At 46.4% G+C, this 16909-nt stretch overlaps 1 protein-coding gene across 1 annotated transcript in view; it reads right to left on the minus strand.

The window, feature by feature from the left end:
* Positions 1 to 1342: 1342 nt before the first annotated feature.
* The window catches only part of PDCL3 (phosducin like 3), a 72674-nt gene continuing 57107 nt past the window's right edge, over positions 1343 to 16909 (minus strand). The window contains exon 8 of the mRNA XM_063953455.1: positions 1343 to 1730. Within this exon, the coding sequence (XP_063809525.1) occupies positions 1723 to 1730 (8 nt within the window). The 3' untranslated portion in view covers positions 1343 to 1722. The remainder of the gene's footprint in view (positions 1731 to 16909) is intronic.

The raw sequence follows: 16909 nt of genomic DNA on the forward strand, positions 1-16909 counted from the left end.
TTTCATGTCGACCTTTTGACCCTGTCGACCTAATGTCTGTCTAACATATGGTGTCTATCTATTGACTGTCTAACTAGATACTGTCTATCAACCCACACCCTTGTTGATAATGCATGTAGACTTCCCTCCTGCGGCAGGCAGCTCTGTCTCTGTGGCACTTCAAGCAGCGCTCTCTTTCTAGCACATAGCCATCCTCTCACGGTTATGGCTAAAACCAAGTTGGAGAAAGGACCTCTAACGTCATCAGGGGAGGAGCCAGGGGCGCTTCTAGAGAGGAGGAGGCCCATGTGCAGGATCCGTATGGGCCCCCTCCTCTCTGACCAGTAGCGCTATACAGCTCTGGGCAATAGGGTCCCTAGGGGACCCTAGCGCTGTCCCAGAACCTAGAGCGTGTGCTCAAATAACTGGGAAAATGGCGCGGCAGCCATTTTCCCAGTGATTTTCCTACTGCGCATGTGCGAATCACTGGGAAAATGGTGCAGCTGTTGCTGCACTGCAGGACGCTGGAGGGCAGGGGGTGAATGGGCGGGGCTTCAGGTGGCAGGGGTGGGGCATTGAGCACCTGCTGTGATGCGCAGAGCTTCAGGTGTCGAGAACATGATTGGGCAGGGATTCGGTAGTCCACAGGGAATGTGTGGGTGATTTGATAGCTGGGGTAGGACTTTGAGTAACTGGATCTAAGGGTCTGAGCTTTTAGTGGCACTTTGAGTGGCTGGGGGCGGAGCTTTGGGTGGCTGGGACAGATCTTTCAGCAACCAGTTTGGGTAGAGCTTCCGCAGTGCAGGGGAATGGGTGAGTCTACTGGTTGCTGGGAGTGGAACGTTGAATCTGTTTGACAGCACAAATGTTTGTGTTTTGGGGGTCCAGGTGGGATGGTCGGAGCTTTTTCTTTTTTTTTTTAAATGCCGGGAGTGAATGGGCTGGGGTTCTTTTGATGGCTGCTGGCAGTGACAGGGGAAAAAAATCCTATCAACACTGTATTCAGTGAATCATTTCATTGGGGGCCTGGAGCTGCAGCTCCACCCCCCCCATTGTTACTCCGATCCTGGCCACACAGCAGACATACAGACAGGACCGGGCACACTGACACATATACAGACAGGACCGGGCACACCGACACATATACAGACAGGACCGGCCACACCGACACATATACACACAGGACCTGCCACACAGACAGTACATGGATCAGCACTTTCATTTTCCTGAATTTATTAAATTTGTATTTGCACTAATGTAACACTTGTATCTATTTTTATATATAGTATCTTTACATATATAATGCTAACAGAGTTTTCTGCTAAAAGATTGTAAAGCTGTGTATTTCTTTTTCATTTAATACACATGTAAAATATGAAATGTTATATATAAAATTCATTGGTCTGTCTGTCTGGTTATGCATATGAAATAGCCCTGCACCGATTGGGATGAAACCAACGCGATGTGGTCTAGTTGGATCCTGGCCAGGTTTTAGGGGGGATAGGCTCCTGGTCAGACCTCCTGTTGGTGTACGCTGGGCAGAACTTTGACCCAGGGAGCCTGTTCTGAGCCTCCCACTGGATGGATTTGGACAAAAACTTTACAGAGTGGTAACACTGGATCCCAGAAGACATGCTAAAGAGTTGAGGTCCCGGTCAGACCCCCCATTGGTGAATGCTGGACAGAACTTTGACACGGGGGGCCTGTTTTGGACCTTCCACTGGATGGATCTGGATGAAAACTTTAATGAACTGTAATAACAGACAGAAATAACCATAATTCAGTTACCTGTAATAACTGACTGAAATAAACATAAATCAATAAACAGGGCCGGTGCTAGGGTATTCGGCGCCCCCCTGCAAACTATAAATTTGCGCCCTCCCTCTCATACTTTACAAAGGAACTAAGCAATAAAGCGTGAGCGGAAAAGGAAGCGGCCACCCAGTAGTAATCCTAGTTCAAATTATGTCACACTATCTGATTCAATCTTATTCACAAAGTGCCCCCAAATCATATTACACCATATAGTCGTGCCCCTTATACACATTACGCTACACAGTATTGCCCCTTATACACATTACACCACACAGTAGTGCCCCTTATACACATTACGCTACACAGTAGTGCCCTTTATACAGGGTGACAATGCACATTCTCCCTGTGCCTCCCCCCACCCCTTACAATCCAGTTTTGTCAGTCCCCATATTACTTTTCTTTTCACCTTATTAGCTACTGACCTGGCCTGCTGCCACTGCTGTTTTAACTGGCTGCACTTGGTCCTATCCTTTGTGTGCCGATCTGGCTGCGGTTTCTTACTGTTAGAAGTAGGCAGTGCCACACATGAACAGATGATGATGTTGGGGGTTAAGCAAGCCTGCAGGGAGGTGGTAGTAGCTGTTCCTCTCAGGGACATGACAGTACATGGCACAGGGGGAGGCAGTTACAGGGAGCAGGGGGAAGTTACAGGATGTCGGGGAGGGGTAGTTACAGGATGTGGGGGTGCAGTTGCAGGAGGGTGCCTTTATAGCATGTGGGGGTGTAGTTGCATGGGGATGTGGGGGTGTCACTTGCATGGGTGATAGTTACAAGGTGCACCAGTAGGAATTACGGGGGGGAAGGGGTAGGAGGTCACGGTGCAGTGGTAGGCGTCAAAGGGTGCAGGGAGAGAAAGTACAGAGTGCAGTTACAGGGTGAATGGGTGTCATTTGCATGAGGGCAATTACAGAGTGCAAAAGTGATAGTTACAGGGATACAGAATATACAGTGTGCAGTGGGGCACTTGCATGGTGCAGTTACAGAGGGGGGTAAATGGGTGCAAAGGAGGAAGTTATAGGATACAGGGGTCTATTTACTAAGCCTTGGACGGAGATAAAGTGGACGGAGATAAAATACCAGCCAATCAGCTCCTAACTGTCATTTTTCAAACCCAGCCTGTGACATGGAAGTTAGAAGCCGATTGGCTGGTACTTTATCTCCGTTGACTTTATCTCAACCCAAGCCTTAGTAAATAGACCCCTAAGGGGTGACACTTGCATGAGGTGAGGGGCATTTATAGGGTATGGGGAAGCAATTACAGTGTGCAGAGAAGGACTAGGGGGTGGGGGGTTGATGTCATAGTTGCAGGGGAGGTGCAGTGGTGTAAGGTAAAGGGTACAGGGTGTCCCTTGCATGGGGAGGAGTTACAGGTGCAAGGGTGGCATGGGTAAAGGGTGTAGTTACAGTGTTTAGTGAGAGCAGGAGCATGGTGCAGGTAGGTAGTTGCAGGGTGCAGGGATGGCAGGTGCATATAACAGGGGCTAAATGCACCTGTCACTCGGTAATCTCAGCAGCAACCCCCCCAGCCCTGCACTAAACTACTCCATCTCCTCTATGCTCCTTCACTGTATATGTTTGGGAACTAGGGGAGAAGGAGATATTTTTGCCCTACACTGCGCTGATCAGGAGGAGAGGGACAAAGCCAGAGATGCAGTCCGTCACCCGAGTGTGACCTGCAGAGCTAGTTTGTCTCGCCTGTAGAGTTCCTTCACTCTGCAGGCTGCAGTAAGAAAGAGATGGTGACGAGTGACTGGGGGCGGGACCACATACGGCAATTGGCCCTGCTAATTTATTGGCTAATGTGTGACTGGCTCTGGGTCCCCTCCGGCTGAACTGCGTACCTGCCCTCCGCCTTGTATCCGGGTGAGTACAGCCTCGATTCACACTGCCGGCTCCGCTGCCTGTTACAGACATGTGACAGGCGCAGCGGTGACGGCAGCAGCACAGACAGCAAGGGAATGCAAAGCAGGGTAGCCGAGCAGGGAGAGCGCCTCTCCTGGCCGGCGCCTGCCTGCTTTGCATCCCCTTGCTGAGCGGGCAGCACCGGGCCTGTCAATAAACTTAATTAACTGACAGAAATGGAGATGGGAATAAGAAATGTTGTGTACCCAAAAGCCTTGGAATAACAACATTTATAACAGAGGGAAAACTTTAAACCCATCACGCAATGTAAAAGGGATTATAAAACTGAACAAAACAGAAAGCTGGGGATCAGGGCTACTAGCGACACCTCAAAAAAAAAAAAACTAAAAAAAAAAACCCACGACACTGGGCAGCCACCTCATGGGTGTGTTGGAAGAGCTACTAATCTGATAATTATTTTTAAAATGTTGACAGTTACATCCAACTCATTAATCCCACGCAACGCCAAGTACTTCAGCTATCTAATACATAAAAGTGAAAAATTGTCCTGTCTTTCTATACAAATCCACAGTTTACAAGCGAAGACCATGACATTTTACATACAAGCGTATTAAAACATGGCGGAGGCAACTAAAACAATTTCAAATCCCTAGCACCCCTGGGGGGGCAGACAGCAGCACAGAGTATATCAGGAGACAGCATAACGCCGGAATTCCAGGAGCAATGTACTAAAAATTGGTACACATATGCCTTACAATCTGGCAACAAACACTGTGGGAGGAAGACACCCCTAGCACCCTTAGGGGTGAGGCAGCAGCACATAATATTTAAGCAGACAGCATAACTCTGGAATGCCTACAGCAATTTACAACAAACTTAGTACACATATTTATTTATTTATTTATTAACAGTTTCTTATATAGCGCAGCATATTCCGTTGCGCTTTACAATTAGAACAACAGTAATAGAACAAAACTGGGTAAAAACAGACAGACATAGAGGTAGGAAGGCCCTGCTCGCAAGCTTACAATCTATAGGGGCTTACACTCTGGAAACAAACACTGTGGGGGTCAGACACCTCTAGGGGTGGGACAGCAGCACAGAGTATGTCAGCAGACAGCAAAACTGTGGAAGGCCTGGAGCAATTTACACCAAACTTGGTACACATCTGACTTACAATCTGGGAACTACTGTAACTCTATGGGGGTTAGACACCCCTAGCACCCCTAGGGGTGGGACAGCGGCACAGTATTTCAGGAGCCAGCATAACTCCTGAATGGCTAGACCAATTTACAACAAACTTGGTACACATATGACTTACACTCGGGAAACAAACACTGTGGGGGTCAGACACCCCTAGCACCCATAGGGGTGGGACAGCAGCACAGATTATTTCAGGAGACTGCATAACTCCAGAATGCCTAAACCAATTTACAAAAAACTTGGTACACATATGACTTACAAGCTGGGAACAAACACTGTGGGGGTAAGACACCCCTAGCACCCCTAGGGTTGAGGCAGCAAAGAGTTTTTCAGCAGACAGCATAACTCTGGAATGCCTGAAGCAACTTACACCAAACTTGCTACACATATTGAAAAAGTGACAATCCAAACTGCGCTCACAATGTGAGGTTGCAGCCAGTGATACCACAAAGATAGCCTTCACCAACAAACTCATAGACATATGTTGCTACACATATTACTCAGGGCCGTTTCTAGCCAATTTGGCTCCCAGTGCGAGATTTAAAAATGCCCCCCCCCCCCCCCGTTCACATTTAAAAAAAAAATGCGCCCCCCCCCATAGATATAAAGAGTAAAAGCATGGGGGCGTGGCCTCATTAAAATGGGCATGGCTTTGTTAAGATGGGCGTGGCCTCATCTGATCTCATCATCACGGCCACCACAGGATAAAAAAATAAAAAGTCCTCATTTTACACATTACAGCAGGCACGCGAACCCATTTTACACAGCACGGCAGGCAGGTGTCCCCATTTTACACAGCACGGCAGGCAAGTGTCTCCATTTTACACATTGCGGCAGGAAAGTGTCCCCATTTTACACATTGCGGCAGGCACGTGCCCCCATTTTACACATTGCGGCAGGAAAGTGTCCCCATTTTACACATTGCGGCAGGCACGTGCCTCCATTTTACACAGTACAACAGGCAAGTGTCCCCATTTTACACATTGTGGCAGGCACGTGCCCCGATTTTACACATTGCGGCAGGCATGTGCCCCCATTTTACACATTGCGGCAGGAAAGTGTCCCCATTTTACACATTGCGGCAGGCACGTGCCCCCATTTCACACAGTACGGCAGGAAAGTGTCCCCATTTTACACACTGCGGCAGGCACGTGCCCCCATTTTACACACTGCGGCAGGCACGTGCCCCCATTTTACACAGTACGGCAGGAAAGTGTCCCCATTTTACACAGTGCGGCAGGCACGTGCCCCCATTTTACACATTGCGGCAGGCACGTGCCCCCATTTTACACATTGCGGCAGGAAAGTGTCCCCATTTTACACATTGCGGCAGACAGGTGTCCCCATTTTACACAGTACGGCAGACAGGTGTCCCCATTTTACACATTCCGGCAGACAGGTGTCCCCATTTTACACAGTACGGCAGGTGGGGGGGGGGGGGGGGGAGGGAGAGAGAGAGGAAGAGGGTCTGACTTACATTTGAAGCGGTTCTTCCCGCTCTTCAGCCGCCTCTCCCTCGTCTGTGCGGCGCCACCGCCGGCCGGCTTGGCTCCCCCTTCTCCCTCCTCCCGAGTGCCCAGCTCGGGGGGCGGGGGTTTCGTGGAATGACGCGATTGCGTCGTGACGTCACGACGCAATCGCGTCATTCCGCGAACCCCGCCGCCCAAGCTGGGCACTCGGGAGGAGAGGGAAGTCCTCAAGAAGTGCCGCGGCGGGCGCCCCGTGCGGTTGCACGGCTCGCCCGCCGCAAGAAACGGCACTGATATTACTTACACTCTGGGAACAAACACTGTGGGGGTAACACCACTAGCACCCCTAGGGGTGGGCCAGCAGCACAGACTATATCAGGACATGCATGATATGTCAGTGATGACAGGGCTGCATGTGACGGGGCCAGTGACATGATGTGAGGAGGGGAATGGAGGGAGCACGAACCCACACACTGAGAGTTATATAGTGGAAGTAGCACGGTCCCCCAGCAGCACAGAGTGTATCAGGAGATACATAATGTGCTGTGCTATTTTTAAATTGGGTTTTCATTTTATTGATGTGTATAACATTTGACATGCTTTTTTTATACTATGTTATTTATACTGTGTGTTTAATATTGAAATTAATTTTTGTAAACAAACATTCTTAAAATCCCGGGCAACGCTGGGTACTCCAGCTAGTAAATAATAAAACCAAACCACTGCTATGTATTTTTTATTAGGCATATATATTATCGGTATCCGTATGAATTGCCGGCGCAGGGGATCCCGGCTGTCATAATACAGACGCCGGGTTCCCGCTGATGAAAAGACAGACAGGGGTGAGTAAGGGGTTTTCTGCCCTCTCCCCACCCCCTAACCCACCCTTCCTGCAGTTTAACCCTAATCTCCCCCCTTAGTGCCTAACCTCCCTCCAGTGCCTAATCCTAATTAGGCGCTGCCTAATCCTAATCCCCATCCCCGCTGCCTAAACCTTAACCTTCCCCGGGGGTGCCTAACCCTAACGCCCCCTCACTGCAGCCTAACCTTAACCTTCCCCTCCACCCCCTCGCACCCTAACCCCCCTGCTTGACGGCTAAACCTAACCCCCCTCCCCCGGCCATAAACCTAAAATTGCAGGGATACTTAGGGTTGGGAAGGCGGCTGTCGGGATTCTGATTGGTATTGGTGTTTCAACTGCCAGGATCTCGACAGCATGCATTTTGACCGCATCCCATATTATCAGCACCACTAAGAATGAGAAGTTTATAATAGATTAAAAAAAAATAAAAAAATTATGCTTTGCATTTTTAACACGTTTAATTTTCCCCAATTACTCGATGGATTGCTGATCATCACTGGTCGTCGATCAGCGGTGCAAGTGGATTAGGGAATCTGGGAAATGGGCAGCAGATGTATTGGGGGTCTCTACTTGAAAGCATTTTCTTTGTCTTGCAGTTGCTTAAATTTTGCCTTAAGAAACTTTAATATAATTTAATATACTCCGATTAGAAAATCTAAAACAAAAGGCACATAGGGTATTGTCACTTCAATCATTTTTAGACTTATCATCTAAAAAAAATGAAAAATTATTTAGGACTGAGCAGCAGACAATTTGCATTTGATGCACAGAATAAAGAAGAACCTGCTGACCGATGCAGGTGAGTGTAAGGTAGCATATGTTGGGGACGCATTGAATTTACACCAGTTTGTTTCCTTTTCAAAGTACCTAGTACCTACAAGCACAAGCATTATCAAATAATGGATTTGCTTGTCTACCATTACAGTGATAAATAACAGTACACCTTTCATTTTCCAGAGATTAAACAATGAAATGAGCTGTGAAATCGTTAATAAAATATGAATCTTGGCACACTCAAAAATGTACTTTGTCCTGAGAACACTGTGTTTGATCTTTTATAGGCATTACAATAATAATGGTTTTCATTGTGAAACTATAAAGCAGAACAATGTGATCTGATCGCTGAAAATACTAAAATCAATGGGCTGTTTTCCATGAGGGGAGCCAAAGGAAACACACCCTGAGCATATATACATTGTATCGCTGTCCGCAGTGCTCATCTTCATACACTTGAGCGGTGAGGCTAGTTGGAAAATAGGTGTGACCCCAAAAAATGGATTTGGATTTGGTGAATTGCGTGTGGTTTATGTGAATCTGTAGCTTCATATGATGGCTTAAGTTATTCCATTTTTTCAATCGTAATGCCGGTCCCCCCTTCTGCAACATTTATGCAAATGGACTCCTATGTGAGCAGTTGAGTGTCTATGTATGCAACCACTTTCAGCGACACTCCATAACAAGCCCAGACGCCGCACTATCTCTGTGTGTGTACCCAATGATTTAAATCCCTCCACCTCTAAATCAGACCCTCAGTGATGTCAAAGTCGAAAAATATCACGCTACACGTTGCCATATATTCACCCCATGCGCTTGCCCGCTGCACGTGCACATTCTCTCCCGTGCGTGCGGATACTCGCAGCTGCGTGATGGCACTTCCTCGGCCATGCGCTCGAGCGCGTGGTATGTGCATTTACGGTAGAGTTTGTGTGCGTCTAGTCGGCGACTCAATCGTTACATAGTAAAACCAAATAGTATGTTTTATAGGTAATGTTCCCCTTAATAATAACTGTAAGCCTGTTTAGTGTAACTGGTCGCTGGACAGAGGAATTCCTCTTTGTATGATACGAAGGGTCAGACAGGGTTTGAGCAGTTGTGTTTGGTACCTAACTAAAGAACATTTTATTAGAAACAATCCGGTGCTGGTTAGGTAAAGATTAATCGCTCCTGCGTATAGTTATGTCTATTAGTAGTTTCTGGACATTTACTATATTTGCGGTTCATTATCCATGCGGCGGGAATCCTGAGATTCCCTCCCACCTGAGCAGTTTGATATAGTCACAGCCCACCTGTTCAAACTAACCTATGACCTTTTGTTATGGTGCGAGGAGACATTCCTGTGTCCAATGAACAATGAGATTATAGGTCCCTTTGTAGCGTACTGTACGCAGTGTATATAAGGACAGCCAGCCTGGCCAGCTCAGTCTTCTCTCCACAAACGGTTTTCATCTTGACTAACTCGGAGCTGGTACCAGGACTGCGCAGCGAATCATTCCCCAGTGTGTGTAAGTTATTCTCTGTGACCATTCTAAAACTCTGACTGTATTTTGCCACGTTCTCTCTCTCTCTCTCATTGTATGTTATTGTTAGCGATTGTGCCGCTATTGTATAATTATGTGTAGTTATTCTGCTTAGATATTGATGTTAGCCTGTAGTGTATGAACTGTTAACTGTTTTCCCCTTTTTACATAGCTAGATATTGTTAGTAAAGGTGTTGGAACCTTAGCAAGGTATTGTGTGTTTATTACATTGCAGAGGGTAATCGGAGCGTCTCAATCGCTCAAGCAGCTTTAGTGTTAACAAGGTTAAGCAGCGTTATATCGCTACAGTATGTCAGTAGTAAGGTTTACAGTACAAACTCAATCATTCAGTGTGTTGCATACAAGGTTTACTGAGTGTCATCCCGTGAGCGTCTGCGCCGCTCGTGTTCCCCTCGTGGTCACGAGCGTCCGCTACGCTGGTAGCGTAGCATTACGGTAGTCGGCCGCCTATAGCGTGCTCGTCACCAAGCGTTAAGCTGTGAGCGAGCGTGTCGCATGTGCGTCTCGACCACGGATAAGCATCTGCTACGCTAAGTGCGTACCCTTACGGTACCCCATACGCCAATTGCGTACTGAGTCTCTTACCCATTTATAGTGAATGTTATAAGGTAATCAATCGGCATTATCAATTGGGGGCTCGTCCGTCCTCCACATATCCGCACTAGCGAACACAGACTTTATCTATCAGCAAAGGGCGGGAAAGTAGTATCCCTTCGTATCCGTATTAGTGGTGAGGGATACAGCAGTGCTGGCTAGATAAGCGTCTGTTTCGCTACGCTGTAGGAGTGCTGGTGGAATCCGGAACCGGAAGGTAAGAACAGTACGCTATTGTCTTTTAAAACTGTTTATTTCTGTTTTGCGTACGCACACACGCACGCACACACCTGTATTTCTTTTTCCATCCGTGTAATTTCACATCTCGCCTTCCTGTTTGCCATTTATCATTGATAACGTGCTGAGAAAGATTTGTTGCTGTTGGTAATTAAAAGTCAAAAAAAAATAATAATACATTAAAGGGTAATTTGTAAAACACGCACACGGCTTTGCCTAAAGATACAAGGAAAGACCTGTGTGGTGGTCGGTAGATGATTACAGTTAAAGATCATCTACATTGATATAAACGTGTTAGTTGTATTTCTGTGGATATACCTGGCTTGCGTACACGTGTCTCTAACAAAGGGTGGGACTAGCGTACGCGACGCAAGGGCCGACGCACGAAGCATATATTACGCAACGGAGCATCTGGGTACGCCCACGTGATACAAATCACACGATAGTATTGTTTTAGTTAGGCGATAAGGAGGCAACGCGATAATAGCGCAAGTCAAATCTCAGTGTCCTAAATTTTAAGCTAATAGATCCTTCTCTAGTTGTAACTCCTTTCGGGATTAGCCTGCGATACTGAATGAAAGGGATTTCTGCGCAGAAACGAAAGTAAAGAGTATATGAGGTGAAAGTGTGTGTATACATATATATAAGTTTCTAATTTTGGGTGGAACCACAGAAAATCATCGAGTTCTCGTGAGGTACATACGTGTAAGTGACGGCACTGTGGCTTGGGAGGCATCCCTTGTTAAACATATTAAAAGAAGAGCATTAGAGTATAGCAGACCAAGAGGTCTACTGTAGTACAGACCAGGAGGTCACGGACCAGGAGGTCCAGGTACAGCAGACTAGGAAGTCCGCTATATAAGAGTCAAGAAGCACAACACCAGGAAGGGTTGGTGCGGAACCCATATAGGCCATTAAGCTCCGGCTGAAGGAATTCACAGCCACAATTTTCGATTCCACTGGTCGCTCCGCACATAAGATTAGTTGCTTATGTGCAGAACGATTGTACCGCATGTAATTGTGTGCATTAGTTAGTAACTTGATTCAGTACCATTTGCGTACGCTAAAGGGGTCATAAACGCTATTTGTACATTCTAACGTGATTTGTGTAATTTTTTATTTTATTTTAAGGGAGGTTCGCTGGTCACTCGGGAATTCTCTAACAACCAATAGTTACTGGAAAGGGTTAAGTGCTCTTCGGATCACACCCACATGTTCCAGTAAGTAAAGGTTTATAGGGGCCCTAGGTTGGGTACAGCAGCTCTGAGTCAGTGATTGCAGTACTGGCCAACGTGGGCGAGAAGTGAGTGGAGGTACTCGGTAAACTTTCACCGTCAGTCTACCCCGGACATCTTGGTTTTTGTAAGGGTTCGCTGAAGACCCTTATTTGAAGGTCAAAGGTAGCAAAAGCAACACCTGCAAAGATGGGGGCCAGTTGTTCAGGTAGGGGGCGATCAACCCTGGTCCAAGTTGAATCAGTAAACCGACCAATCGGGTCGGCAAGGTATATCATGTGTGAGAAATACGGTTCACACACAGAGGTTTTGTGCGATGAATGAGAAAGAATGACTGTGCATGACGGGGAAAAGTTCCCACGGGTAGGCAGTTTTAGTCCCGAGGTGTTACAAAATCTAAGGAGAAGGATATGTCTCATTAAATCTGCAAAGAGACGGATCAAACATTATGATTATTTACAGTTATGGCAACAGGAAGGTGAAATACAAAGAGGATTGGCTCAAGCGGCTGGATCTAACCCTGTCAGAAAACTGTAAAGAGTAAATAGAAACTGGCGCTAGATGTTTCCCCAACAATAAAGACTGTGGATGAATTCCGATAAACTAACATATATTTATTAATTAACTAGACATCACATATTAAAAAAATAGGAAATAATTCCAATAAAAACATATATTGAAGGGCATTGATGGAGCTCAAAAATGATTGATAATAGCTGCTAACAAGTGTCCACAAAGGATCCCGGACTGAGAATATGCAAGGTTCCCAGGGGAGAAGAAATGCAAACAGCTGGTGTTACCCTTAGCGATGGAGACTTCCAGAGAAATGTAATTGCCAGCAGGCAAGCTGTGCAGTTCGTATGAGCACTGGGTCTCTCCAATCGGTGCTGTATAATGGAATCCCACAGGGAAAAGTTCCAAGGTAGCTGATTCAAAAGTCCATATCTGGATCCGTTTGAAATGCAGGACACTGATGTGATGGCAGCATGCCATCACATCAGTGTCCTGCATTTCAAACAGATCCAGATATGGACTTTTGAATCAGCTACCTTGGAACTTTTCCCTGTGGGATTCCATTATACAGCACCGATTGGAGAGACCCAGTGCTCATACGAACTGCACAGCTTGCCTGCTGGCAATTACATTTCTCTGGAAGTCTCCATCGCTAAGGGTAACACCAGCTGTTTGCATTTCTTCTCCCCAGGGAACCTTGCATATTCTCAGTCCGGGATCCTTTGTGGACACTTGTTAGCAGCTATTATCAATCATTTTTGAGCTCCATCAAAGCCATTCAATATATGTTTTTATTGGAATTATTTCCTATTTTTTTAATATGTGATGTCTAGTTAATTAATAAATATATGTTATTTTATCGGAATTCATCCACAGTCTTTATTGTTGGGGAAACATCTAGCGCCAGTTTCTATTTACTCTTTACAGTTTTCATTGGGACTGACAATTCCTACTGGCAGCTTTGACAGCGCGTCTGGGTGTGTTTTTCTGTTCCTGTCAGAAAACTGATAGCCACTGCTCCCCCACCACCATACATAACAGGAGAGAAAGTGGTCACAGAGAAAGGCACACTGGTGTATGATAAACAAGCACTTAGTAACTGTATAGATGTTAAGAATAATGTAACTAAGATTGTTGATGCTAATACTAACCCGTGCAAGCTGTCCCCTATTTTAAACTTTCCCCAGGATTGTGACCAAGAGGATGAGCCCACAACAATATCGGCACTCTCTCTAGCAGCCACCATAGCAGAAACAACAGTGGGCACGGCCCAACCAGTAAGAGCAGTATCAAAGGCCCCTAGTGGAGGGACAGGTGAGGTCGTATCAACTGGTAAGTACGGCACTGTACACTATGCTGAAACCATTACACCACATGTTATAGAATCTACTCAGAATGATGTTATTGAACTTAATCCCGTTAGGGTAATTGCAGTACCAAATGGGAAAACTGACACTTCAGGAGTCACTCCTGTCAGAAACATCGCCATGCACTGCCCCTTTTCCCGAACGGAATTAAGATCAATGGTGTCTGAATTCCCTGATCCTAGGATAGATCTAGTTGCAAGCCAGAAGTACATTAGAGAGCTAGGACATACTGTAGAGCCCAATAACAAAGATTGGCGGACATTGCTGAGGGCATGTTTACCCTCCAATGTCGACTCAGCGAGTTTTATAACTGACTGTAGGCTAGATGAAGAAGTACCCCTTACTGAGGAGTACAATCAAGATAATGTGAAAAGAATTAATTTGCAGCTGGGAGTATATTTCCCAGCTGTTGCTAAATGGAACAAAATTTTCTCCATCAAGCAAAAGGAGGGAGAAACAGCGGCTGATTATTTTCATCGGGCACTACAAGAAATGGCTAAGTATACAGGCATAGAAGACATTAAGACAAATGTGAATCATAGAGAAGTAGCAGTATCTGTGTTAATGGATGGTTTAAAGGAAGTATTGAGGACGAGGGTACAGACCACCCAACCATGTTGGCGAGGTCTGTCGGTGGCTACTTTGGGAGAGGCCGCTATTGATCATGATAGGAACATCACCAGACACAGGGAGTCACAGAGTGATAAGTTAATGGCCGTAAGTATACAGGCCCTGACCACAAGGCCACCTCAGTATAAATCTCCGACCCCTGTGGGTAAGTCAAATGTGGTAACTTGTTATTACTGTCATAAAGAGGGACATTTTGCACGAGACTGTAGATTGAAAAATGCACAAAAATCATATCAACCCCCTAGACAACGACATGACACACGAAATTGGGATCAAGGACCGCAGAGACGGAGTTATGAACCACACGCAGGGGAAACAAAAAGGTATCCCCCAAAAAGAGACTGGCAAGTTTCTGATAGTTCCCATTTACCCCCTTCACAGGTAATAGCTGCCAGCGCAATACAGGGAGGTCACCACATACAATAGGGGTGGGGCCACACCTGTAATCTGCAGCCAGTGAAATTAATTGCGAGCCTTGGAAGTGAACCCGAGGTCACAATTGATGTAGCTGGTAAATCTCTAAATTTCCTTGTAGATACGGGGGCGGCCAAGTCAGTGATAAATTCGACCGTGGGCATGAGAACCACTGGTAAAACAATTCCAGCCATGGGAGTAACAGGAGTAGTACAGCACTACCCTTTAAGCAAACCTGCAGAGATTACGATAGGGCATTTGCATACCAAGCATTCTTTTCTGCTGGCTGCATCGGCTCCGACTAATCTCCTAGGGAGAGATTTACTGTGCAAAATGGGATGTGTCATATATTGTACTCCTGAAGGTGTGTTCTTGGACATACCCGAAAACCACGCTCAGGAAGTGCAGGATATGCTAGACTCCCCAACAAGATTAATGTCCCACACTGTTGTTGTAAATAGGTGTCCGTCCAAGGTAGAGGAAATGATTTCCCAGATACCGGAATCACTTTGGACCAAGGATGGACAAGACACTGGATTAATGGCAAACGTAGCCCCAGTAGTTGTACAAGTAAAAGATGGTAGGATAGCTCCAAAAATCCCACAATACCCTCTGAAGCCAGAGGTGGAGTTAAGAGTTTACCCTGTAATAGAGCGTTTGCTACAACAGGGCATTCTGGTAAGAACGTCCAGCACTGCCAATAGTCACATCTTCCCTGTTAAAAAGAGTGGGGGGATAGGTTACAGATTAGTGCAGGATCTAAGAGGGATCAACAAAATAGTTGAGAGTCAATTCCCCGTAGTGCCAAATCCAGCTGTCATCCTTATGCAAATCCCTCCCACTGCCAAATTTTTCACTGTGATTGACCTCTGCTCCGCTTTCTTCTCGGTACCTCTGCACCCTGACAGTCAATACTTATTCGCATTTACATACAGAGGAGTTCAGTACACCTGGACTCGCTTACCACAAGGTTTCATTGACAGCCCAAGTATTTTCTCTCAGGCCTTGCATGATTGTTTACAGTCTTTCCAACCTGAGAGTGGATCAGTATTAATACAGTACGTGGATGATTTATTGCTGTGTTCTGATTCACTAGAAGCGTCCCTGAGAGATACGAAACAACTCCTGTTTCATCTTTCAGGCACAGGACACAAGGTTTCCAAAGATAAGTTACAATTATGCCAGACCAGGGTGAAGTATTTGGGACACTGCCTAACACAAGGACTGAGACACCTTACCGCTGATAGAATTCAAGCAATTCGTGACATGACCCTGCCGCAAACCCAGCAACAGATTAGAACGTTCTTAGGAATGTGTGGGTATTGCCGTAACTGGATCCCAGGTTTTTCCATACTAGCCCTACCTTTACAGGAGATGGTCTCATCAAGCAAACCTGATCGGATTTCGCACACAGACGAGTCTGAGATGGCATTTAAAAGACTTAAACAGTGCCTAACACAGGCACCAGCATTAGGTATGCCAGATTATGGAAAACCCTTTGAACTGTACGGAACAGAGAGTGCTGGGTGCGCAGCAGGTGTCTTAACCCAGAAGCATGGTGATGCCAGCAGGCCGGTAGCCTACTATAGCGCTCAGCTAGATACGGTAGCGTGATCCCTCCCCACATGCTTGCGAAGTGTTGCAGCAATAGCATTGCTAGTAAGTAAAAGCGAAGATGTAGTGCTAGGACACAATCTCACAATTCATACACCACATGCAGTGTCAGCCTTACTGAATTCGGCCCAAACCAGACACGTCTCATCAGCGCGGTTTACAAGATGGGAATTGGCATTGATGGCCCCCGTAAACATCACCATAAGGAGATGCAGCACATTAAATCCTGCAACGTATCTCCCAGGTGTGCCTGGACAGGCACAAAGGGTGGAGGATGAGAGTGATGGTGAAGGAGGATTTAATACAGGGGATGACACGCATGATTGTATGGAATATTTGACCCAAAATTTCACGGCAAGGCCTGACATCAGTGACAACCCACTGGAAGATATAGACTTTACTTTCTACACTGACGGTAGTTGTCACAGACAGACGGACTCGGGAGACTTGTGTACTGGATACTCAGTCGTAGATGACCAAGGTACCATAGAAGCAGAACCGCTAGGCCCACCACACTCAGCACAAGTTGCTGAACTGGTTGCCCTAACCAGAGCATGCGAATTGGCTAAAGGCAAGTCAGCCAATATCTACACAGATTCTAGGTACGCCTTCGGAGTAGTCCATGATTTCGGGGCCCTATGGCGCCTCAGAAATTTCATGACGGCAGCTGGCACACCCGTAGCGCATGCAGCCCACATCAAAAGACTTCTAACAGCGATACAGGAACCCGACAGAGTGGCTGTTATCAAGTGTAAAGCTCACACATATAGCCAAGACCCGGTATCACTTGGTAACA

The sequence above is a fragment of the Pseudophryne corroboree genome, chromosome 2 (assembly GCF_028390025.1).
Source record: "Pseudophryne corroboree isolate aPseCor3 chromosome 2, aPseCor3.hap2, whole genome shotgun sequence".
NCBI lineage: Eukaryota > Metazoa > Chordata > Amphibia > Anura > Myobatrachidae > Pseudophryne > Pseudophryne corroboree.